General features: G+C 41.3%; 2 protein-coding genes across 7 annotated transcripts in view; one reads left to right on the forward strand and one right to left on the reverse strand.

The window, feature by feature from the left end:
* Positions 1-22846, forward strand: part of wnt5b (wingless-type MMTV integration site family, member 5b) — a 104655-nt gene that overhangs the window by 69851 nt on the left and 11958 nt on the right. For 2 of the 5 annotated variants that reach the window (XM_044186089.1, XM_044186090.1), the window contains 3 exons: positions 20885-21048; positions 22113-22200; positions 22488-22647. In XM_044186089.1, coding sequence (XP_044042024.1) covers positions 20933-21048; positions 22113-22200; positions 22488-22647 — 364 coding nt within the window. In that variant the 5' untranslated portion in view covers positions 20885-20932. Of the gene's footprint in view, positions 1-20287; positions 21049-22112; positions 22201-22487; positions 22648-22846 lie in introns of those variants that run through there. The other 3 variants (XM_044186088.1, XM_044186091.1, XM_044186086.1) reach the window with 3 other exon arrangements.
* LOC122871237 (F-box/LRR-repeat protein 14) lies at positions 700-4493 on the reverse strand. Of its 2 annotated transcripts, none has more exons than XM_044186085.1 (2): positions 2644-4493; positions 700-2043 (listed from the first exon to the last, which is right to left on the reverse strand). In XM_044186085.1, exons 1-2 carry the CDS (start codon positions 3835-3837, stop codon positions 2029-2031), a joined length of 1209 nt encoding a protein of 402 aa, XP_044042020.1. In that variant the 5' UTR covers positions 3838-4493; the 3' UTR covers positions 700-2028. The 2 variants fall into 2 exon arrangements, with proteins under 2 accessions (XP_044042020.1, XP_044042019.1); XM_044186084.1 differs by having other exon boundaries at positions 2639-4492.

Raw genomic sequence — 22846 nt, forward strand, 5'->3', positions numbered from 1 at the left:
AACCAACTTTAGATCTCATTACTCCGCGCATACAGCCGCACAGACGCAGCTCTGCTACATGTGAAATAAAACACTGCAAAAATAACCAAAACTAATACCCAAAACCTTCTATTTAAACCATGAAATCCACCAAACACAACCTGAACCCCCCTCGCGCTTTGAAACCTGGAGACTTAAATGTGAAACTCAAACTGCCCTACCAGTTGAGCTGAACACCTTTCTTTTGCTGCATTTGCGGATAAAAAACAGACGTTAATGATTAAAAAAAATCAGCAGGGTAGAACAGCTTCCTATAATAAACACCCTGGTGATAATTAATTACACAGGCACTGCAGCCAAATCAAGACGGCAAGCATCCATTTTGAATCTCCTCGTAAATAATAAAACAAGACAACAGATTTTTCAGCCCTTTTGAGAAGCATGACTGAACTGATCAGGGACAATACTCAGAAATGTGTGGGTGGTTATTAGGAGCAATGCATAGAAATAAAAGCCCTTATTATATTAAATGCGCCTGAGTATGGACAATATCATTGTTGGAGAAGACCATAGCAGTATTGACTGTCTTATGTGAATAAACAATGTCAGATTACCTTGTGGAAACTGATATTTTTCACATTCTTGTTTAAAAAAAAAACAACAGACAGCATGGTGAACAATGAAGTGCTACACCTACACAAAAGTAGTCCACACCGGCTCTTTTCGTTCATTATATAAATATCTTTAATTGTTTTAACCGTAAGAATATAAAACAATTTAATTTTGGGATTCTGCATTTTTTTCTTCTTTACAAACACATAATATACAGTACATATTTTTTATTTTCAAACACACAGCTTTTTCAGCAGGACGCACATCCGTATATTAATTTTCTAGCAGGTCATTGCATTACATTAAAACGCGCACACACAGGCTTCTGTGTGCACGCGTGCGTGTGCATGTGTGTTAATGTGTGTGTGAAAGAAACGGAGAGAGAGATGGGGAGAGGGAGAGAGAGAAAGAGACGCATTCCGCTTGTAACCCGAGATGGAGAGAGAGCAAGAAAAGAATTATCGATTGCTCCTTATTCTAAGCATGTCTCAAAATGGATTCAGGGTATTTTATTCAGGTAGAAGAGAGAAAAAGTGGAGGAAAAAAGATATCCCTACCCTCCTCTCTCTTTCTCTCTATCTCTTACCGGTGAGAGCAACATGAATATGAATGTGACCTGTGTTGACATTAACGTGGGAAAATAAAGCCATGAGACAAACCCTGATTTGTTTCGATCAATAAAGGGTATAAGATATAGAAATCACTTCAATTTGAAGTACGACACTCTGAACAACATCCACTGACATTTATTTCCACCGGCATCCCTTACAAAAAATACCGATTATTCCTATAACATACTTACATGGACGTATATTGTGTTAAATAATGGCCTGATCATACCTTTTTATGTGTTATCTCACACTGTAGCGCTATAATAATCCTGTATCTCCATAGTATTATTATAGGATGACTATAGGTATTTCTTCAAAAGGTAAGCTGATAATCTTGTCTCCTTTATATTTGTCAAAGCTTGAGCACAACACTTCTCTAAAGGGTGTTAAAGTTGGACTTTACCCTTAAAAAATTAAGAAAACAAACAATAAAAAAATCTCTTGCACACAAGCGGGTTTATGTTTTTTGTTTGTTATTTTTTTTGCATAAAGCGTCATCCTCTTGAAATCTGAATAGATTTTCCAGCTCGCTTTCCCTTTCTCTCTCTCCTTCTCTCTCTGGGAAATTGTTGCTGTTTATGGGGGTAAATTAACAAAGGTAGTTAGATTGTGTCCTGGTCTCCTTTCTCCAGCTCTGCTCATGGAGGAGGGAGGGGATGGGGGAGGGGGCAGACACAGTCCCTTTAGGCACATTTTCTCCCAGTCTCTCATTCTCGCTTTCTGTTTTTTTTTTTTTAACAGAATACACCCTTTGAAAACAACCACATACGAGGTAGCCAAATGTTTTTAGGCGTGATGGCTGTAGTGGAGATTAGTTGTAAATGTCTCAAATCCAGACTCGCTGTAAAAAAAAAAGAAAAAGAATGTTTTAAAAAGTCTCATACTCAAGTTTTAAAACCTCACTTTCGTTAAATGAAAAGGTGGATGCAAGTTTCACTTACAGAATTTATCTGGAAGCAAGTGTCAGTAAATGAAGCAGATTATTCAAATGACACTTGATTTAAAAACAAATGTGTGAAACAAGCTCATTTGCAATGAAGCTATTCCAGTCCAATGTCAGAGTGTATGAGATATTAAAACTCAATATGAGATCAAAACAATTGTTAACAGGGATTTTCATGAGCTCATAACAAAAGTAAGTTTTAATTGCTTCCTACCAGGCAGAATATTAAGTCATATCAAACACTAATTGAAATCCTGCAAGGCAGACAGAACAAAAAATTAAACATTTGAACATACAATTCTGGTCACATGGGAGAAGCACACCTTACACAACCACACAGGAGGGAAAAGGGAGCTTTTCTCTCTTTTTAAATAAGAAAAGAAATTTCCCCGCCCATCTATCCCCCCCTCCTCCTGCTCCCCATGCCCCCCCTCTGTCCCCATCCAAAAACCAGAAAGAACAAAAAAAAACACAACAAAACATTTCCAATCACCTCACTTTCTCACTCTCTGTCATCTGCCAGAGTCCCAGGTTCAACACTTTAAGGCAGGGGAGCTGTGTGATCCTCTCCAGTCCCCTCTTGGTGATCTTGGTACATCCATACAGGTCGATGCCCGCCAGCTGGGTCAGGTGGTCAGCTATGAGCTCCAGCCCTTTGTCCGTGATGCGCACACACTGTCCAATGTTCAGGGTCCTCAGCTCGTGCATCTGCCTCACCATCCGGTTTATCCCATCGTCAGAGATGTGACACGAGCACAGGGACAGGGACTTGAGCTGGTACAACCCCTGGGCAATGTATGCCAGGGTCTGGTCCCCTATCTTATCGCAGAAGGAAACATCAAGCCCGGAGAGCCTTAAGGTGCCCATCGCGAGGTGCATGGTCCCTGTGTCGCTGATGTTGTCACAGGAGCGTAGGTTGAGGCTCCACAGGGAGGCCATGTGGGAGAGGTGGATCATCCCTGCGTCTGAGATCCCCCCGCAGAAGCTCAGGTTCAGTACCCGGAGCTTGGTCAGCCCCTTGGAAATGTGTTTGAGTGACAGGTCCGTCAGCTTCTGACAGTCCTGGAGAGTCAGGTACTCCAGGTTCAAGCAGCCCTCCGCTGCGCTGCGGGTCATGCCTGCCAAATGTCCAATCCCCACATCTGAGACATGCCTGCAGGACCTCAGATTGAGGCTCTTGAGCCTGTGGAGGCCCCAGGCTATCAACAGAAGCCCAGTGTTGGTGATGTTGCTGCAGCCACCAAGCTCCAGCACCTCCAGGTTCTTCAGATACTGAGCTATCCTGCCTAGACTGGAGTCTGTGATCTGCTTGCACAGACTCAGGTTCAAAACCCTCAGTGATGGGATCTCCTGCACAAATGCATGACCCAGCCCGTTATCCGTGAGGTTGTAGCAGCCGGACAGATTGAGGGACTCAATGTTAGGCATTCCCTGGATCACATAGCTCAAGCTGCGGCGCAGGGACAGGATCTGGACCCTCCGGATGCCCCTGGCCTGGAGGCTGGGGAACAGGGAGGGATTGGCCCGGCGGAGGTGCAGCTTGGCCTCCACCCCCCTCCACACTGACTTGTGGTAGGATGCGTCCCTCCAAGCGATACACACTTGGGCTACCCTGCCTTTGTCCCTCACGTCCAGATAGCTGAAAATCATGGCCAAAATTTCCGGGAAGAGGCACGAAATGTGCGTCTCCATTGTTTTTCAAACCCCAGGCATATAAGAATTAATACTCCACACCTCCAAGGCTGAAAAAAACAAGAACCCACTCAAACACCACCCTTCTCTTGCAATTATGCAAAAGTATCAACAGTCCCAGCTATCCACAGAAGTACAAAAAAAGAAATGAGTTGTTTGTTTCTCTCTCTTTTTCTCACATTGAACTGTGCAAAATCGATCCAACTCTCTCCAACCCCACGTGATCCGGTCTGGTTGCGCAGTAGGATTCAGATGCTTTTAAAAAAAGAAAAAGAAAAAAACAAAAAAAGCGTTTATTCCTGCCTCAACCCCTCTCTCCGCCAAAAAGAGGAGGAGAGGGGGGCGAAAGGAAGAAGGAGGAGGAGAGGAGGAAAAAGCGTCAATCGTTCCCCCTCTCTCTCCCTCTCTCAGACGACGCTTCCTTGTATTATACCTACAAAAAGCCGTCCTCTCTCGGCCGAGCGGGGATCCAGACGGTCGTACATTTCAGAATAAGAAAGTAAAAAATAAAACCAACACACTTAACGCCACATATTAAAAAACATTTCCATGATAGAAAAGCAGGAAAGATAGAGCTAGGTTGGCTTTGTAGGCAGAGTGAGAGAGAGAGAGGGGCGTCCTGAGCTCAAAGCCTTTGTCTGCTCTTTTCAAACCGACTTGGCAGGGACTCCAGCACTCTAGCTGTACGGGAGGGGAGGATGCAAGAAATAATATTACTCCGATGTGTTAATAAATGTACTCAGTAACAAACAACGTTACCTTTAACGTGGAATTGATGTGCTAACACACGGAAAGATGTATGTTAGTATTTAATAAGCGATGTTGCGCGAAATTAATTCGTATTTTCATCAAATCACCCCTACCCCCTCCGTGTCAGGCAGTTGGTTTGTCCCGCCTCAGCTGGAACGGTGCGAACAGTTTCCCTTGGAAACCAACTTCTTACAATTCAGTTCACTTTGGGCTTTAACCCTTTGAGCGGACCACACAGGAAACACAGGCAAGCCAACTGGACAAGCCCTTTTCAGTCCGCTTACTTGGCTTGAACGGTTTTTATTGCAATTTTCATTGTTGTTGTTGTTGTTGTTGTTGTTGTGGAAGAGCGTAACCAGAACGGCCACAGAACAGAATACAGCATTCTTTGTCTCTTGTAAACACCCTCTCTATATCCACTCCTCTTTCACTTACTTTATTGCAAAACCAAAAAATAAATGTACACTTCCAGAGACCATCAATCAACATTCACCAGTCAAATATTGAGAGGATTAACTATCTGGTTGAAAACCTGCAATAAAACAGCTCACAGCTCATATAATATTCTTGATAATGTTGGAAACAATGTAGGCTTTAAGCATGCTTTATTGGCTTGGTATCTGGCATAGTGTTGCCAAAGCCTCAAGATAGAGATCGCACTTTGTGTTAATGTGTGTGTAATATGAGTGTGTGTCCCTCCACACACACACACCCAGTAGTAGTAAAACTATACTTCATGCCACAGTTTAGAGAGAGATCTGTCAAAAAAACATGTCCTTGTGTTACGTCTGTGTTGTTACACTGCATCGGCCAGTGAATACATTATGTACTCATAGGAGATATATATATTTCATGAAGGGATGGGGTGTCCTTAAATGACTGTGGTTATAAAATAATTGGTAAAGTCTGCTAAAGTCTATTTATCTCATGTGTCTCTCATAAAGCACCAAAATAATCACTTTGAAGCTGTTGTCTCACATCTGGCATTACTTATGTTTTGATACTTGAAGACTCATTTTAGTCTCAGCTGATGGTACTGAGAGTGTATATCAGTAATAGCTAAGTATAGCAGATATTTTTTAAATTGCTTATTTAATGTATCAAAGCATGACAATGATCAAATACAGCAGCAAAGATAGAGAGAGCAGTATATCTTTTTTACTTTCATCCCTTGTATTGGGCCTCTCTCAACCTCAGGTGTGTGTGTGCACGTGTGTGTGTCAGTGTTTATCTATGTATGTGTGTGTGTGTGTGTGCGTGCACAGACAGGAGAACATATGTCTGTGTATATGTGGTCTTTGCATGTAAATTAAGTATATTTTTTATATGCTTGCATCTCTCCCATCTCACTGTGTGTGTGTGTGTGTGTGTGTGTGTGTGTGTGTGTGTGTGTGTGTGTGTGTGGTTGAGAGAGATAATATGACAGGGGAGCCGTTTGCTGAAGCCAGTGGAGTGTGTCAGAGTGGTTGAGAAAGAGTAAAGGAGAAAGAAAAAGAGAGAGAGAGAGATGATGAGAAACATAGAGGCAGAGAGAGAGAGAGAGAGAGAGAGAGAGAGAGAGAGCGATAGGAGGAGAGAGGCAACAGTGATCAGGTGAGGATAACAGAGAGGGAGAGGAGCTGCAGAAACAGACGTTTTTACATGGAAACAGGCAGCCGAGCACATCTGACAGCAACTCTCCTCTCTTCCACTTCTACCTCTCATCCTTTCTCCTCCTTCTTTTTAAGATTTTTTTTATTTTTTTTTGCTTGCTGTAATCATCCCTCCTGTTCATACTGGCCATTAAAAGATCCCTTCCTTACATGTTTCCAGTGGAAGTGAAGGGGGACTAAATCCACAGTCCTCGTTTTGTACAAAAATATATCCCAAAGTTTAACTGAAGCAATTATAAGGCATCAGCAGTCTGAGTTAGACGCATGAGTATCTTCCAAAGTTAGTCTTTTTAGTGAAAAATTCCCTCTTTTTGTTAGTATCTACCTCTCTAAAGACTGTCCCTCACCATCGTCTTCGCCCCATCCTCTACCTCATGTCCCCAGACCTCATCCCCACTTTTGTCTCTGTATTTTTTATTCCCTCATTCTGACCATCTCCTATACAATTCCTTCCTTTTCACTACTTTCTCTCTGCATGTCTCTCTGCCTCTGCCTGTGTCATATAAATATATATACGATGTACTTTTTATTGAAGGCGTTTAGTGGAAGTTTCACAAGCTCATAGAACAAGTTATTTTTAATCTAATTAGTATGTATTAAGGCCTATTTCTAGACTTTTGATATAGTATGATTTATATTTCAGGCCATCATAAAAGCAACTGTCCACATGGGTCAGATCAGAGAAAGCTATAGTTGTAAATAGCACACAAATCTTTGGTGTAAATTTGAATATATTTATACATATATTTATAAATGCAAAGCATCCAAAATCGACCAAAATTGTCTGGTGATTATTTTTAATGTCTTCTTTTAACTTATATCCTGTAACTTCATCAAGGGCAAAAACAAAGCAGTTAACTGCACTGTCCCCTGTTGCTGCCAGCACCTACGTCCTTGGTACTCGGGCGCAGAGTGTGTCATGCATTTTCAAAATAGAGATCCTGACATGAATACCAAGCTATATAATGATACTGCAAACACCTTGAGTTATAAACAGAGTGTGAGATTAACAGCAACTCCCAGCTCAATGTGGCTAAATTGTGACTGTGGGTTTGACAAACCTACTGGGATTTAACAGGGGTGCAGAAAGAAGCTAGCTTGTTCATAAGCCATAAAGCGTTTACCTCACCCAAATGTTCTGTTGTACTAAACTGTACACTGATTCTTAGCCCTTTCAGCAGTTGCCTTCACAAATTTATATTTGTTGGGTTCAAAATGGAAAATAAAACCCAGCCAATGTGGCTTTAAAACTGCCAGGCAGACTGTTGTGTAGGGGGTTATTAGCAAACTTTTTATTGCCAAAAGTGCGTGTCTTTAGTCTTTGTCAGCTGACTCTACCATTTGCTATTTTCTATCTGTACAGCAAGAAAATAATAGACAAGAGAAGTAAAAGAAAGAATGACAAGGTGAAACAGAAAGAAATGATAGAGATGGGAGACAAGAAATGAATAGAAAAGAGATAGGGGGATGTAAAAACAGAGCGAGGCGGGTCTATATGCCACAGGCTTTCTCTTCAGCAGCAGTAGCTGAGTCTCTCTCTGCATGACCTGCCTGTGTGTGTGTGTGTGTGTGTGTGTGTGTGTGTGTGTGTGTGCATATGTACTTGCTCAGCATGCGTTTTTTCTGTTTTTCTGTCTCCCTCTGTCTACCCCATATCACAGCTGTGTGTGTGTCTGTGTGTGTGTGCGCGTGCACTGCTGTGGTGTGTCATACCTCTCTTAGAAAACCCGCTGGGCCCTAGCTAGCACTCACACTGAGCGAGAGAGGAGAAAGAGAGGGATGGATGGATGAGGGAAGGGAGAGGGAAAGCGAGAGGGGTAAAATAAGGAATGGGTCAGAGAAAAGGGAGGAAGAGTATTTTTAGAGAATGTCTTGGTAGAGATGGAGAGAGAGAAGCAGAGGGGAGAGCCACATGCTGTTTTCTGAATATTAAAATTGAGCTTAGAAAAATGGGCTATAAGAGATAAAAGAAGAGGAGAAATGGAGAGAGAGCATGATGTCAGGAGTGAGATTTGGCATGCAGGTGTGTGTGTGTGTGTGTTATCTCCCCAAAGTGTTCTAGAACCTCTCCTAAGATTCTACTTGTCATGTGACCCACCATGTGCTGATGTGTGTGTCTCCTTTTGTGCAAGTGTGTGTTTGTGTGACTTTATGTGTCTTTATTTGATGATTCAGGGGAGGGCTCTAACTGGATAATTGCTCGCCTCGACAACGTGCTTCATCTGCACCCACAGCGATTGCTGGTTGCCAAGGTTACGTGAGTGTGTGTTAACACGTCCCCCCTGAAAGCCGACACCTTCCTGAATGGATATATTATCATGACTCTGTAGAGTCCTGGTAATATATAATTCTCTCTCTCTCATACACAAACACACACATAAACATAGAGTATCCATGCACACACCAACATATGAAAGAGAAAGCAGACAGTAACAATGCCCTGAGTAAAACTAAGCCTTTGTTTGTGTGTGTGTGTGTGTGTGTGTGTTTGCGCATGCCCTCTCACTGTACACTGTAAGGGATGAATCTTTTATGTTCCTTCAGGTGTTTTCTTGCTTCACCAGGGCTTCACCTGTACAGCACTGAAACATGGCCTGTGTGTGTGTGTACCTGTCTTCAAAGCTCCTCTGTCTCTGCTCTCTCCCCCTGCTTTCTCATTGTTTTCACTCCTTTTGTGCCTCCCATCCTCTGTCTTGGGGTCGGGTTATGCTCGTTCAGAACTAGTCGTACATTTTTTACAGTTTACACAGTTCAGATGGAGTATACTGGCCTCTTTAGGGCCTGGTCACGGCAGAATAAATAAAAAAAATTCAGGCTGAAGTCAGTTCACTTCAATTGAATCAGCATGATTAGTGGATTCAATCAAATTCAGCAAATATAAACCTGTGGTGAGCTTTTAAGTTCAGCTTTGGTGAACTATGAACACATGAATTTATGCCGTTGACAAACAGTTGTGACAGTGCTGTCCTTTGAAGGGGACAAAGAGCTGTAGAGGCCCAACTAGAAGAAGCTTTCATATTTACTTATATCGCACCATCAAACCTTATACAACCTTGCTCTGCTGAAGTATAAACTGTTCAACAAGAGACACATGGTTTGCAGGAACTTAAAAGACAGGAGCAAAAATATGATGGTACAAATACATCTCTTGAAAAAACTGTGTTAACATATTGTTGGTTGGTGACTAAGCTACCACTTAGTTCAAAAACTAGCATTGCAAGTAGTCACTACGTCACCAAGCATCCAACACCAGCGAATCAATTTCAGTCTGGGCCAATTGGTGTTGACAGTCGGCAGATAAAATCATACTGATCCAGTCACTGTCCGTTGTTCCGATTAAGATTCTTTTAAACATATTTAATTTTTATGACTGGAATTGGATCCCTCAGCATCACATACCAGGAGAAATAATAAAAATAGACCTGAGAAGCAAAGTCATTATAGAGGCCATGGTCAAACAACGTTTTTTGCTCTTTTCAGTATTTACAGTCCTTTTTGCCCATGTCTCTCTATCCACCTCCTCATCCAAAATTTTCTATGCAAGTTGTATCATAAATTAGCAAACAAGGTGTTTTTGATGCACATCCATTTTTGTTTCGGTATACAGCTTTAGCCTCTGTCTTACTCATTTCCGTCCCATTTTCCCCCTTTTTTTCCTGCCCATATGGTTTTGGAAATTTTCACCAACTAGAGGACATTGAGGTGTCGGTCAGGATGACAATAAATAGGATGGCATTGACAGTGAATGGTGAGGTATTAGTGGGCCTAAAAAAAGAGAGAAGAGACAGGTGAGAGGCACAAGAGAAAAAGATAAGTGGCTGAAAAGAAGACTATAGATGATGGAGGTAAAAAAAGGAGAAGGAGGAAAGCAGATGTGCACAGAGGGGAACAACAGGAGGTCACTGCCAGGAGATGCAAGCCTCCTTTTCTCTGTGCATCGCTTTCTCTCTTTTGTCTCTCTCCATCTATCTACCTCTGTTTTTTCTTCTTTCTCTTTCTTCCTTTTTGTTCACTTTCTCTTCCCTCTCTCTGACAGCTCGTCTGTGCGCCTGTCTCGCCAAAACGCCTCACAGGCTGTGTGTGTGTGTGTGTAGATGTGCGTGTGTGTGTGTGTTATGCGCTGCCGCCCTGCTCCAGTTTTTTGAACCACACACTGCCTAGTTGTATGTGTGTGTGTCCTCAACAATGCTTTTCTTTTCTGCCAGCTCTGCAGTCTGACATAGGAGATTTTTCAGCCGTGTGCTCTCTCTCCCTCAGTAGTCAGCATTTTGGCATTTCCTCAATGCGCTCTGTCATCTCTTGGCATGAATAGGCTGCATATTGTTGTGTGTGTGAAGATGTGTGTTTATCTGGTTGCTTTTTACTCTCCGTTTGTCTGTGTTTTGTGTGGGGAACCATGAAGGTGGAAAACAGCTAATATTCAATCTTAGAAATTGCACTAGGCAGGTTTTTGATGTGGACACACACGTGCCGTTACCAGAGTTGTCGGCAAGATCCCTTAAATCGAGTTCAAGGCAAGTGTGAGAACAAGCACAGTCAAGTCTGAAGAAGACAACGACTGAGTTTTCTCCCAAGGCAAAGCATAATACAAGGATTTAACCAGCATCTATTTGAAGTTTACACTCACTATTTGGGTGTCACCTGTGTAAACATCATATAGCTTAAATGTAGATACAGAATATATGTATATGTGCTATTATCAGACAGATAATAGTTTGATTTGTCTTTAAACTACTTAAGGAGGAAATGCATTTTAAGGGGTTAATTTCCTCCTTAACTAGCTGCAGTGTAGACTGGAACATGACTCCCCAACTCTATATACTGTAGTTATGATTTATCCTGGGAGACATATTTAATTTTCAATAGCCTTTCCCCATCTCAACTATAGTCCATCAGACCCAAAGTTAACATTTAATGTTTCAAAAGGCTTCTTTAAAAATTTCTTTATTAGAAAGTTCTGGGAACCGTCTTTATCTTCTACTGTTTTGTATACTTACAAATTCCTGTTACCTTCAAGGCTAAAAAACCTCATTAGACTTAGTGAAAACCTAAGATGAAACTGTGCAAGAGTGTCCATGAGTCCTAATTCCTTTTAACTGAGACATTTCTGAGAAATATCGACAATACTGAATTAAATGCATAAAAAGCAGCAAGTAAACCATCAAGACAAAGATGACTCATCAGTGACTGAATGTGCTGTCAAAAACATTTTTTTACTCAGCAGCTGCACTCCCACATCAGACACATTTTAAATAATCAAAGCCATTTAAGTCCAAATTTAGGTCCTGTGCATTTTGTTTATGTAATATTTGTAAGTGATTTAATCCTTTGAGTTTTCAGGTATTTACTGCTGCCACTCAGGCCCATTAAAGTGCAAGGAGTAGTGAAGTGAGTCAAATCCTTTCAAAACTTTTTATCCACGTAAAAAAATTTTGGCAAAGCAAATCATCAAAAAAGGAGGGATTTAGGAAGATGGGGAAACTGGTAAAGATGTAGTCTGTAGTGAAAATTTAACACAATTTATGGTAAAAAAAAATCCAAAATCACCAAAAGTTGGTAAATAGTGAGAGCACTGGAAAGACAGGAGGAAGGAGCTCCACCTTTTTATACTTTTGTGTGCACCAGTCTGTGTTTGTTTGTGACGAACAGGAAATCAGGCCAGACCAGCAGCGCTTCATCCCCTGATGAAAGTTGCTCTGATTCACATCGTAGAGTGTGTGTATGCTCATGCCTCTCCGTATGCTTGCAAACGTGCTTATACATGTTTGAGCATGTGTGCATCTGTGTTAATTTCTCCAGGGAAGGGATCACGAGACCAATATAGTTTGACCAGCGGAGCTCCAGGGCACCAGGGGGAAATCAGGGGATCTAGCCCAGCCTCAGTGGCTTCTCCCTGGGCTTCCTGATCAGGGATTCAGCCTCTCCCAGGGTTCCAGTCCAGTGCCAAATGAGGCCAGCCAGAGCTCTGTTGTTTCCACTGAGGTGCCAAACATGGCTAGTCTGGGCTGATTTAGTAATTTAGATTTCCACTATATTCTTCAACCACATGAGATGGATCCAAGCATTTTTGTTGGATAACACATCCCACTAAATGCCCCTTAACACTACAGGATAGATAACATAACATTAGCTTATCATGGCTAATGTTAGCAGACTTTAGATAAATACTGCTGTGTAACGAACATTACTGAGTCAGTTCACTGATTTGTCTGCTCTTGTGCTACTGTTACACTACGTTTTAACATGTCACATAAACATTTTAATGTTTTCAATTTCCACAAAAAGTAGAACAGGAAGTAAACATACAGAAACTCACCAGAAGGTTGTTGTTTTCCTGCTCACTCCGCACTTGCAGTCAGGTCACCTAATGATGATGTTTTTAAAGCAACTGACCCAAAAGAATGACAGAAAGGGTTTAATGTGCCATTATCTTGTAATTGTCGCACGTGGCCCCAGTACCTACTGTTAAGCAAAAGTCACCTTTAAGTCTCATTTTAATGTAGTGCCCACGTCTATGTAACAAGTTAACTTGGGAATGGATGCTAACTGGCATTAGATTAGCTGTTAACTGTTGACAAGAAAGTTTGCTCATATTCACTTAGCTGAAAATAGAAGAAGATAACCTTTACTTCACTTTCCGTGTAATTGAAAGTGTGATGGAATGTAGTTTTGCATTTACATTGGATTTGAAGAGTTCTGTGTTGCAGTGAAATTGCATTCACCTCACTGTTTGCAAGTCACATGTAGTTTCAGTTTGTAACACTAGCCTAAGAATAGCTTTGTTTTTAGCAAAAAGCCTACTTCATTTTGAATTGCGTCATGAAAAAAAATTGGACACGTCTCTCCTTCACGTAACAACAATATACCTTGCTTCTACATTGTAGATCTGATACCTTTATCAGAATCTATTTTACTGGCCAAGTATGCTGACATACACAAGGAATTTCAGGTTATCGGTAGCTCTCAATATGCTTGTGTACAGTGCATAGATGCAAATATGGACATATAACAAGCTAAGAAAAGAAAGCATAAATATATATCCACTATATACAGACAAGATATATACTGTATTTGTATATACCTTTATTCCTCAAGTGACATAGTGCTGAGGACACCAGCCATACCAAGACACACTGTGGACTGTATGAACAAACAGACATTACATGTGACTGTATATACAATAAGTGGGGGAGTAAAAATGAGAGTATGTATGTTCACATCATCACATTTAAGAGACAAGGGAGAGTGAGAACAGCTGGGTGCACTGTTGGAGAGAGGGAAAGAGAGGGATGGATAGAAACATAAATGGCTGATGAATTTGACTTTCCAACTGACAGAGAGAAACAGATAAGCATGGGAGAAATTCAGAGAGGAAGGAGGAAAATAGCTTGGTAGTAGAGCAACAGAACAAAGCAGAGAGATGTAGAGAAACAGATGGTGATACAGAGCAGAGAGAAGTGTGAGAGAGGCTGAGAGAAGGAGGGAGAAAGAGATATCGAAAGACTGGGGGAGGAGAAGTATAGAGAAGATATATTTAGAGAGGGAGAGAGAGAGTTTTAGCCTCCCAGCTAGAGGCATGACTCATCTTCTGCCAGCTGACAGAAGGATGGATGGAGGGAAGAAGGAAGGAGATGGACAGAGTCGGGGCAAAGAGAGATGGAGCGGTTGAAAGAGGAGAGGGGAAAGCAGGCATGGCGAAGAAAGGAAAGACAAGAAAATTAAGGGGGGGGGTTCCACAAGCCATCATACATGCTACCACACATGTAAATTGAAAAAAACAAAGAAACAGATATAAAGCCCAAGGCCTCACCAAAGCCCCTCTCAACTGCTTCCATGTCCCACTGCATTTCCCCCGTGTGTGTGTGTGTGTGTGTGTGTGTGTGTGTGTGTGTGTGTGTGTGTGAGGACGATATCAGCAATACATTTCCCCGTAGACAGCTGCATTTGGTAGTTTGTTGCTGCACGTGTGTGTGTGTGTGTGTGTGTGTGTGTGTGTGTGTGTGTGTGTGTGTGTGTGTGTGTGTGTACATATGTGTGTTATTGGAAGAGGAACAGACATGAAGAAAGAGACGAAGGAAGAAAGACAGACTGAGAGAGAAGCATATCTGTAGTAAGTGGAGCAGGTAGTTTCATCATCCCATGGGTTTTCTGTGGTTGCATTTGTAGTTTTGAGTAGTTCTTTGGTTCTTATAAATGTGTCCATGTGTCTGCACAAAGTTGCCATATATATATATAAAAACAAAACGATACATTTAAAAAATCATTTTAGAATTAAAAACTACTGTAAACCATTTATTAAGCAGTTAGAATGTGTTTTGGGTGCGTTTGCAGTATGGGAACAATTATAGATTATACTGTATGTATGGAATTTGTTTTTAGTTAGTGACAGTATCGGATGCTTGGAGAATACAAAGACTATCCCTCAACTGGTGGACCGGTGGTTGAAGCTCCTCTATATGCAAACACCTGCCCTGCTGAAGTGTCTTTGAGCAGAATGTTGAATCCCTGCAGGCTCCAGGGTCAATGTTTTCAGACTGCAGCTGTGCCTCCAGCTGTGCCTCCCGCTGAGGCAGTGGAAAAAAGATGTGCAGGTTGCCAGTTGTTCGTCATGCGTTGAGTGGAACACCACAGCTCATACTGAATGGGTATTGTTATTAATACATAATTACAGTTTGTTGGCAGTGGTGGAATGTAACTAAGTACTTTATACTCCAGAACATTTCAGAAGCAAATATTGTACTTTTTACTTGACAACATTTATTTGACAGCTGTAGTTACTAGTTACTTTGCTGATCCAGGTTGTACATACAAAACGTTTGATGAGCTTGTAAACTACAATGCACTGTCATATATTAAACTGCCCAACAGTATATCAAATAGTAAATATGAACTCCACCTTGACCAGCTACAACAGTAAAATGCTACTACACGTTAATGTATCAGTAGTAATAATCCAATAATATAATGTAAATTGGTATAATAGTCACAGGGGCCATTTTTCTGAATTATGAGTACTTTTACTTTTGATTCTGTACACGTATTTTGCTAGTTGCATACGTTTGTGACTGAACTGTGACTAACTAGGACATTTCTGCCGAGAAGTTGCAAAGGACTGCCTGAATGCACCGTTAGTTTTGGTGTGTGAGAGGACAGACAACCTCATCTAGAGGAGGCTCAGGTTCAGCCTGATGGACACACGTCCTTTAGAGAAACCATCCCATGAATTGTGATACAATTTGCATGCTTCCTAAAAAATCGGACAGTGAGTGAATTTCCTTTTAGGTATCTAGAGTACAATATGCATCCTCCCCTGACTTCTCTATGCATTTTTTTTTTCTTTTTAAGTAGAGGGTGATCAATTTTCAAGTGACAGTAATTTCTAAAAATTGATATTTAGCATTTTGGCCTGAACAGCTTCCAGGGGATCAGCTCAGACTTCATCAGCCGACCGCAGCTGCTTTCTCTGCAGGAGAGAGCTGGCTGGTTCGCTCTCTGTAGTCTGGCACTGTAGGCAGTAAAAAGTGAGGCTGCTGTTAATCCAGAGAGGAGCTGCTGACTTTCTCAGGCATTGCTCCCTGTTGCATGGCTATTGCTCATATCCTCTAGGGACAAGTCCTCTCTCGCTCCCTCTTTTTCTCTCTCTGTCTCTGTGTATCCATTACTTGGACACTCCCTCTCTGTTTTCCCTCCTACTTCTTCTCACTAGGTCCAGGTTTCGTCTCCATGCCCTCACCCCTCCCTGTCTCAGTTTACCCCCTTTCTTTGGCTGCAGAGTGTACTATGGCTGAACTGCTCCTCCCTGTGTTTCAATAGGCACATCACAGCTTACACCAACAGCTACCACAGAGTGCAGTGTGGCTGCTCCAAGACAGTATATCTGGATCTCTGGGTCAAGTCCCAGAATAAGCTGTTGGCCTGTTTCTCTTTAGTTCCCAAATGACGAGACAATCAGCATGTTTTAATTAGCTGAATTCTCAAGAGGAGGAACCTATTTATTTCAATTGGGCTGTCAGATGTCTCAACCAAAATACAGATCATCTGGAAATATAAAAACATCAACAATATAAACAAGAATTTGAATATGTTAGAATACAAGAAAACCTCTCTCTAACATTTACCTTGTATAAGCTTAAAGGCCACATACATGAAAAGGAGAGCCAGTGGCAAAGTTTGTCAGTAGAATACCAGAATTTCTGAATTTCTTATCAAAACCTATTATGTATGACAAACACTAGAGGACACTATAGAGTCAATTACAGGCTGAACATTTAACAACAAGGTTGCTGCTGATTGAGCTGTCATTATCCTGACTCACTGCTGTGTCTTTCATTATGCTGAATGTTTCAGCTGCTACAATACAGGACATTGACCAGGGAGGCTACACATACTTACATACACCACTTTGACACAAGATACAGGAATACAAAACATCCTGTATGCTGAGCTGAAATGAAAGATGGGTGTATTTGGTCACCTGTTTTCTTAACATCCAATGTTGAATTTTAAGACTATGATATGGATTCTGCTTTCTTAAACCATGGTTTTAGGACAGGAGTCTGCTCGGTCTTCATGTGATACACAAAGTTCCTCATTTTGGAGCCACTGAATTGATGTCAGTGGTGGAAGAAGTACTTTACTTAAGTAAAATAACTAAAAATAATTCATTATAAGTAAATGTCCTTCATTCAAAATCTTGCGTAAGTAAAAGTATAGCAGCAAAATTTACTTAAGTATCAAAGTAAAAGTACAGCAAAAAATGGCCCCTGTGACCATTATTATATGTGACATTATTAGATAGTACCCGATGCATCAATACTTAAGTAGCATTTTACTGTTGTAGCTGCTCGAGGTGGAACTAGTTTTATTACTTTATATGCAGTTAGGTAGTCCAGTGGTTCCAAACCTAGGGGTCGGGCCCCAAAGGGTCACAAAATAAGTCGGAGGGGTCTTGAGATGATTAATGGGATAGAAAAGAACTCTCTTGACTTTTTCTTGTCTTGGGGGGGGGGGGTTGGCTCAATATTGGTTAATTTTACCTCTTTGGGACTTGAACAGTTATTTAAATGAAACCATCTGAGAAGTTTAGTGGGGAAATGTCTCTTTGGTGGAACTGCAAATAAACTCATAGACATGCGAAACGTGACAGAGGGCTCATAGACACTGCGTTATATTACTGAATTATAATTAGTGATGCATTAATGTGTACATCACTTTAATGTTGCAGCTGGTAAAGGTGGGGTTAATTAATTACTAATTAATTTTAATTAATTATTAATTATTTAATTATATATTAATAATAATTAATTTTAATTATTCTATATACTGATGGGTAACTTAATCTATCATAATTTATTAGTTGATTTATATTTTGTATTAATAATCTAAATCTGCAAAGTAACTAAAGCTATCGAATAAATGTTGTGGAGTAAAAAGTACAATATTTGCCTCCAAAATGTAGTGGGGTAGAAGTATAAACTAGCATAGGATGGAAATAGTAGAGTACCAAGAACCTCAAAAAGTATTTAAGTACAGTACTTAAGTAAAAGTACAGTAAAAGTATGAATTACATTCCCCCACTGTGTATTTTATGATATTATCATGTGTTGTTGTTTTTTTGTCAAATCTTAATCTGAAAAGTAGCCTAAATAGCTGTCAGATAAATGTAATCTAGTAAAAAGTACAATATTTCTTTCTAAAATATAGTAGAGTAGAAGTATAAAGTAGCATAAGGAAAGTACCTCAAAGAAGTAAATGTATTTAGTTTCTTTCCACCTCTGAAGCACTACCAACCTGCTGCTTCACAGCTGTGCAGGTTGCATGAGAAGTTATCTACTAGAACTACTGTAGCCTACATTAGTGCATAAGATAATACTTTGGGTCAAATAAGTGGATCCTTGTAACGTCAGTTTGAAAAGCAGGAGTTGATGTTCTGGGAGTTTGTGTTGGGAGCAATATCTGTGTTTTACCAGATGGGTGCGCTGTTGTCATAGTAACCTCCACAGCATTGAATAGCGTGGCAAAGGCCACACAAGGTGCATCACCTCCTCTGGACAGAGACGGCTACAGATGGCGAGTGGAAAAACAAGAAGAAGACAACATCTAAAGAGGAAATAAAATTATTAAATTCGGCCTCAGGGTTACTTAATGCGTGATCGGTTGGACCAGTTTTAGTGTTACATATTCTAATTACCTTTCTGTTTCCCAAAATGTATCTCATTGTGTCATTGTTTATTCACTCGCTCAACCTGACTTTGACCCAATACCCGCCCACAGCAGAATATCAATCAGATGTATATTGAAGGCAGCCAGTTAGATCACTTCACAGAACTGTGTGTGTGTGTGTGTGTGTGTGTGTGCGTGTGCGTGTGTATGTAAGTGTGTGTGGGGAAGTTTAGGGCCCCATGGAGATAAAAGGTGTGCGGTGCTTAACATTGCTGCGGATCTATTATCATGCAGAGACGAGTGACATCCGACTCTCCACTATGAGAAACACCCACAGAAATCCTATAAAGACGGGTTTGAACGGAATATTGACGAGAAGATTAAAAATGTCAGGAAGTAGGCTTTTAATGTTGTAATAAATCCATTTAGAGTGACTTTTGTCAGTGGGAAACTGTCCACAGTGTTAATCCCCACAACTGATCTCTGTGGTTTAGCTGGAATAAAATAGATCTTCTCTCTTTTGCTAATTAAAATGTTAAATAACAGGATGTTAAAACAGACATCCTACTTCTATTTTTATTTTCCATTCGACGAAGTTTTTACGCATGCAAAATATGGATCAATGAAAGCCAGACTGGATGTATTATTCAGGCAGTTGTATCAGTGTTTCAGCATAGTGTTAGGGTGTTATTATAGCACTTATAGCGACTATGTGGTTTAAATATATTTTGATTGAAACTTGAGGTATTTATATCTCCAATATAATATATGTAATTTGTCACATTGTCATAATATTCCTAAAAGTAATTTACAGTAATTTCTGTGGTTATTAGTGAATTTGGTGACCTTTTTGATGACTTGTTGTTTTCATGTTGGTCTAATAAAGGCTATACTAAAACTAATAAACTTAGATTTGAATGTTTTAAAAACCTCGGAGACCAGTTTCTCCAGGTTCTGGAGGCCCCAGACTAGCCTCCCCTGCGTCCACCTTTGGTTGTGGACGCACTCTTTTGAGAAGCACTGAGTCAGATCAAAGAGCCTGTTCCTCTGCAGGTTCACCGCCCACCGACCCAGCCGCAGTATGCCTTTGACCAGGATATGAATTGAGGAGAGCTCGCTTCAACACGCCTTTTCTTTACTTCGGGACTTTTCAGGACTCCTGACGGTCTGTGTGTCTGTGTGTGTTCGTGTAAATGTGCGTGTGCGTGTGTGTGTGTGTGTGCAGGAGGGGTTGTGTTGCCTTTAATTTTCGCAGACCAAAGAAGAGGGAGATTAGACGATTTTGAAGCACTCACCTTTTATTCAAACAAATTATTCACTTCAGCTAATAAAAGGAATTTGACGCACGTGAACTTTTTTGAGGTTGATTCAGGTTTTGCAAAACGTTCAACCCCCATCGCTCCTTCTTTCGTCTCTCAGTGTCTCTCTTCTCTCTCTTTCTTGCGTAGACAGTATCAAATGCCCCAGACTCATTCCTCTAATCGATTATATTTTATTCATTTTTACTTTAAAAGACTGTCCTGTACATATTTTTACCCACTTTACACAAATTTCACTTTTAAGTGTTAGTAAACGGCCGAAACTGAGGATCCCGGGATGGACAGTTTGCTGATCAGATAGAAATGATGAAGAAGGCCTTGTTTAGAAACATGTATTAGCTGGGAGTGTTTGATTTTGCCCACGTTGTTCATATCCAAAACCTTTGAACGCAAAATCACAGGTGCTTCCAGTCTCGGCTCAGCATTGAATGTTGACTTTGTCCAATACCCGTTTGGTGTACGCATATGCGCCACATGCGGGCGCAATGTATGGCCAGGGAGGGAGAGGGCAGGAGGGTTTCTGAGGTGAAGTGGGGGTGAGAAGAGGAGGAGTGTAGACGAGAGAGAGAGAGAGAGAGAGAGAGAGAGAGAGAGATGTGGAGTGGCCGTGAGGGGACAGGAAGGGAAAGGAACAGTCGCTTTGCTGCTCAATTAGCGTTTTAATCCCCTTGTTAATCTTTCCTCAAGACAACAGCGGGATCACACATTTCACATTGTATCTTTGTTTTATTTATGTCTTTTTAGAGACAAAAGGGAGAGGGAGAAAACGCCTCGCACTTTGAGCAAAACCTAAGTGATACCAAACCATTTTACGCACGACTGGAGTTTTAACCAGTACACTGGATTCACATTTTTAACAGGCAGCCTCTGACCTTTTGGGGGTAATGCTGCTGTAATCTGACTCTCATCCACAGTGAAACTACCTGGGGATTACAAACTCTGCCTTTTTTATGGCAGTTTTGTTTTTATATTTTTAAATAGAGGCGAGAAAGGAGAGGGACTGTAATAAAATAGTCTAGGAATATTGGGGCAAAACACAGAACACACGTGAGTTGGACTCGAACACACTGAATCGCCCGCGCTGCAGGGTTTGCATCCAGACCCAAAAGATCCAGCAGGACAGTGATAAGGACGTCTCCTTATTTTCTGCCCATGTCTCAACAGCAGAGCACTTTCCCCAGCACCGGCTTTGTGGCGGTGACGCGGCGGACCATGGAAAACAGGCCTGTCCGGAGAAGGCGGACCGGGGCCGTGCGACATCTGCTGCTGGCAGCCGCCTTCCTCGCCTGCAGCTCCCAACTGGTGGTGGTGAATGCCAACTCATGGTGGTGAGTAACTGAATGATCACTGGTGGCGCATGGAAAGATATGTTCAGTGGTTTGGTGGCGAATAAAAAGTGGGAGAGCAACTGTTGACAGATTTTAAATATATATTTTAAGTTTTATATGTTATAGCCCTTCATTTGTACCTGAACGGCTGATACCAGCCTTAAAACAAAAGTGCACTTTCTCCTCTCATCACACCCTCCATATCTTTTTGCTTTTACGCTGTTGATAAGATGACAAATGGAACAATGTGAACTAAAGACTTCGTGTTGCCTCGTGTGTGTGTGTGTGTGTGTGTGTGTGTGTGTGTGTGTGTGTGTGTTTTGGGGGTGATGTTCGGTTAAGTCGTGTGGTATAGAGCACTAACAGTGAATGCAACAAATGTGAGGGCTCTGTCACAATATTTACCCTGGCTTAGCCCCAAATGGCGCAGCATGGCGGCCTGCTGCTGTGCCTATAGGACCGTCAATTACCCACACTTGTTCTTGACTTACAAGGCAACTATGCAACAATGCTATTCAGTTGGCTTTGTGGTAATGTAGTGGAGGGTGTGTGCAGGCTGGTGGATGCTTGTGGAGTTCACCTTTCTGTCAGTTTATGTAGAATCAGAAGAGCATTTGAGCTTTTAGGGCAATTTAATATATGGGATAGTTAATAGTTTGCTATTTCCCCTTTATCCAAATGCAATCTAAGGACAACTCCCCTTTTGCACAAGTCCTGCCATAATTTCATAAATGCACTTATTATAATAAGTATAGCACAGATTGTTTTTTTAAAGCAAAAGTGATTAAAAATGTACAATTATGGGTCATTTTTTGGGGGTGAAAATGGAGAAGGACAGGAAAGGAAACATGAGGAGAGTGGTTGCAGTGATGAACACCAGAAGAGTCTATTTATCTGCACTTTATAGGCCAGTTGTTCTAATAAACTTGTCCTCCACAGCGCCAACCTCCTCTCAGAGAGAGAGTCGTAGATCACAGAAACCCTGTCTGTGCCACTTCTCTTTGCATTTAACAGATAGAGTTTATTGGTTTAAATTTAGATGCAATATGGCCTCTGTCTCACAGGTCGCTAGCTTTGACCCCTATCCAGCGGCCAGAGATGTACATCATTGGAGCTCAGCCTCTCTGCAGTCAGCTGTCTGGTCTCTCCCAGGTAAGTTCCTGTCTGCCTGCTTTAGACTTATTTTTTAATACATTTCAAATGTTGTAAACACATCTGTAACCACTCTTATACCTTGAATTCACTGATGGTTTAGATTATTGTGGGTTTTTTGTGGCTCTACAACATCAGCATCAACGAAAAGGCGCGTGATCTTCCTACCAGTTCCTCTTCTGTACCGCTGACTCTGAGGAAACGGTCAAATAAAGGAGAAATAAGGTATCAAACCATTAACGTGCTAATCTCTGCTAATTTGCCCTGTGCTGCTGTGCGGGCTGCAGGGCCAGAGGAAGCTGTGCCAGCTGTACCAGGACCACATGATCTACATCGGAGACGGAGCCAAGACAGGCATCAAAGAGTGCCAGTACCAGTTCAGACAGAGGAGGTGGAACTGCAGCACTGTGGACAACACATCTGTGTTTGGACGGGTTATGCAGATTGGTGAGTTGACCTTTTAATGAGAACATAGAAATCAGGAACAGCATAAGGAAAGGTTGTTGTTATTGTCTTAAAAGACCTTTCAATCAATTTGTGAGTGATGGCAGGTTCCAATCCTGTGTTTTGAAGTGTTGTGGTGTCTAAGAGGCTTTTTGTGCCTCCAATTCTATGTGTGACTGCGTATTTTGTATGTTAATATAGC

This window comes from Siniperca chuatsi, linkage group LG23 (assembly GCF_020085105.1).
Source record: "Siniperca chuatsi isolate FFG_IHB_CAS linkage group LG23, ASM2008510v1, whole genome shotgun sequence".
Taxonomy (NCBI): domain Eukaryota; kingdom Metazoa; phylum Chordata; class Actinopteri; order Centrarchiformes; family Sinipercidae; genus Siniperca; species Siniperca chuatsi.

Coding starts and splice junctions, on each gene's coding strand:
- LOC122871237 (XM_044186084.1), bottom strand. CDS start 3,837: ATGGAGACGCACATTTCGTGCCTCTTCCCGGAAATTTTGGCCATGATT. Junction 2,044..2,638: donor ACAGAGAGTGAGAAAGTGAG/GTGATTGGAAAT, acceptor TTTTTTTTACAG/CGAGTCTGGATTTGAGACAT.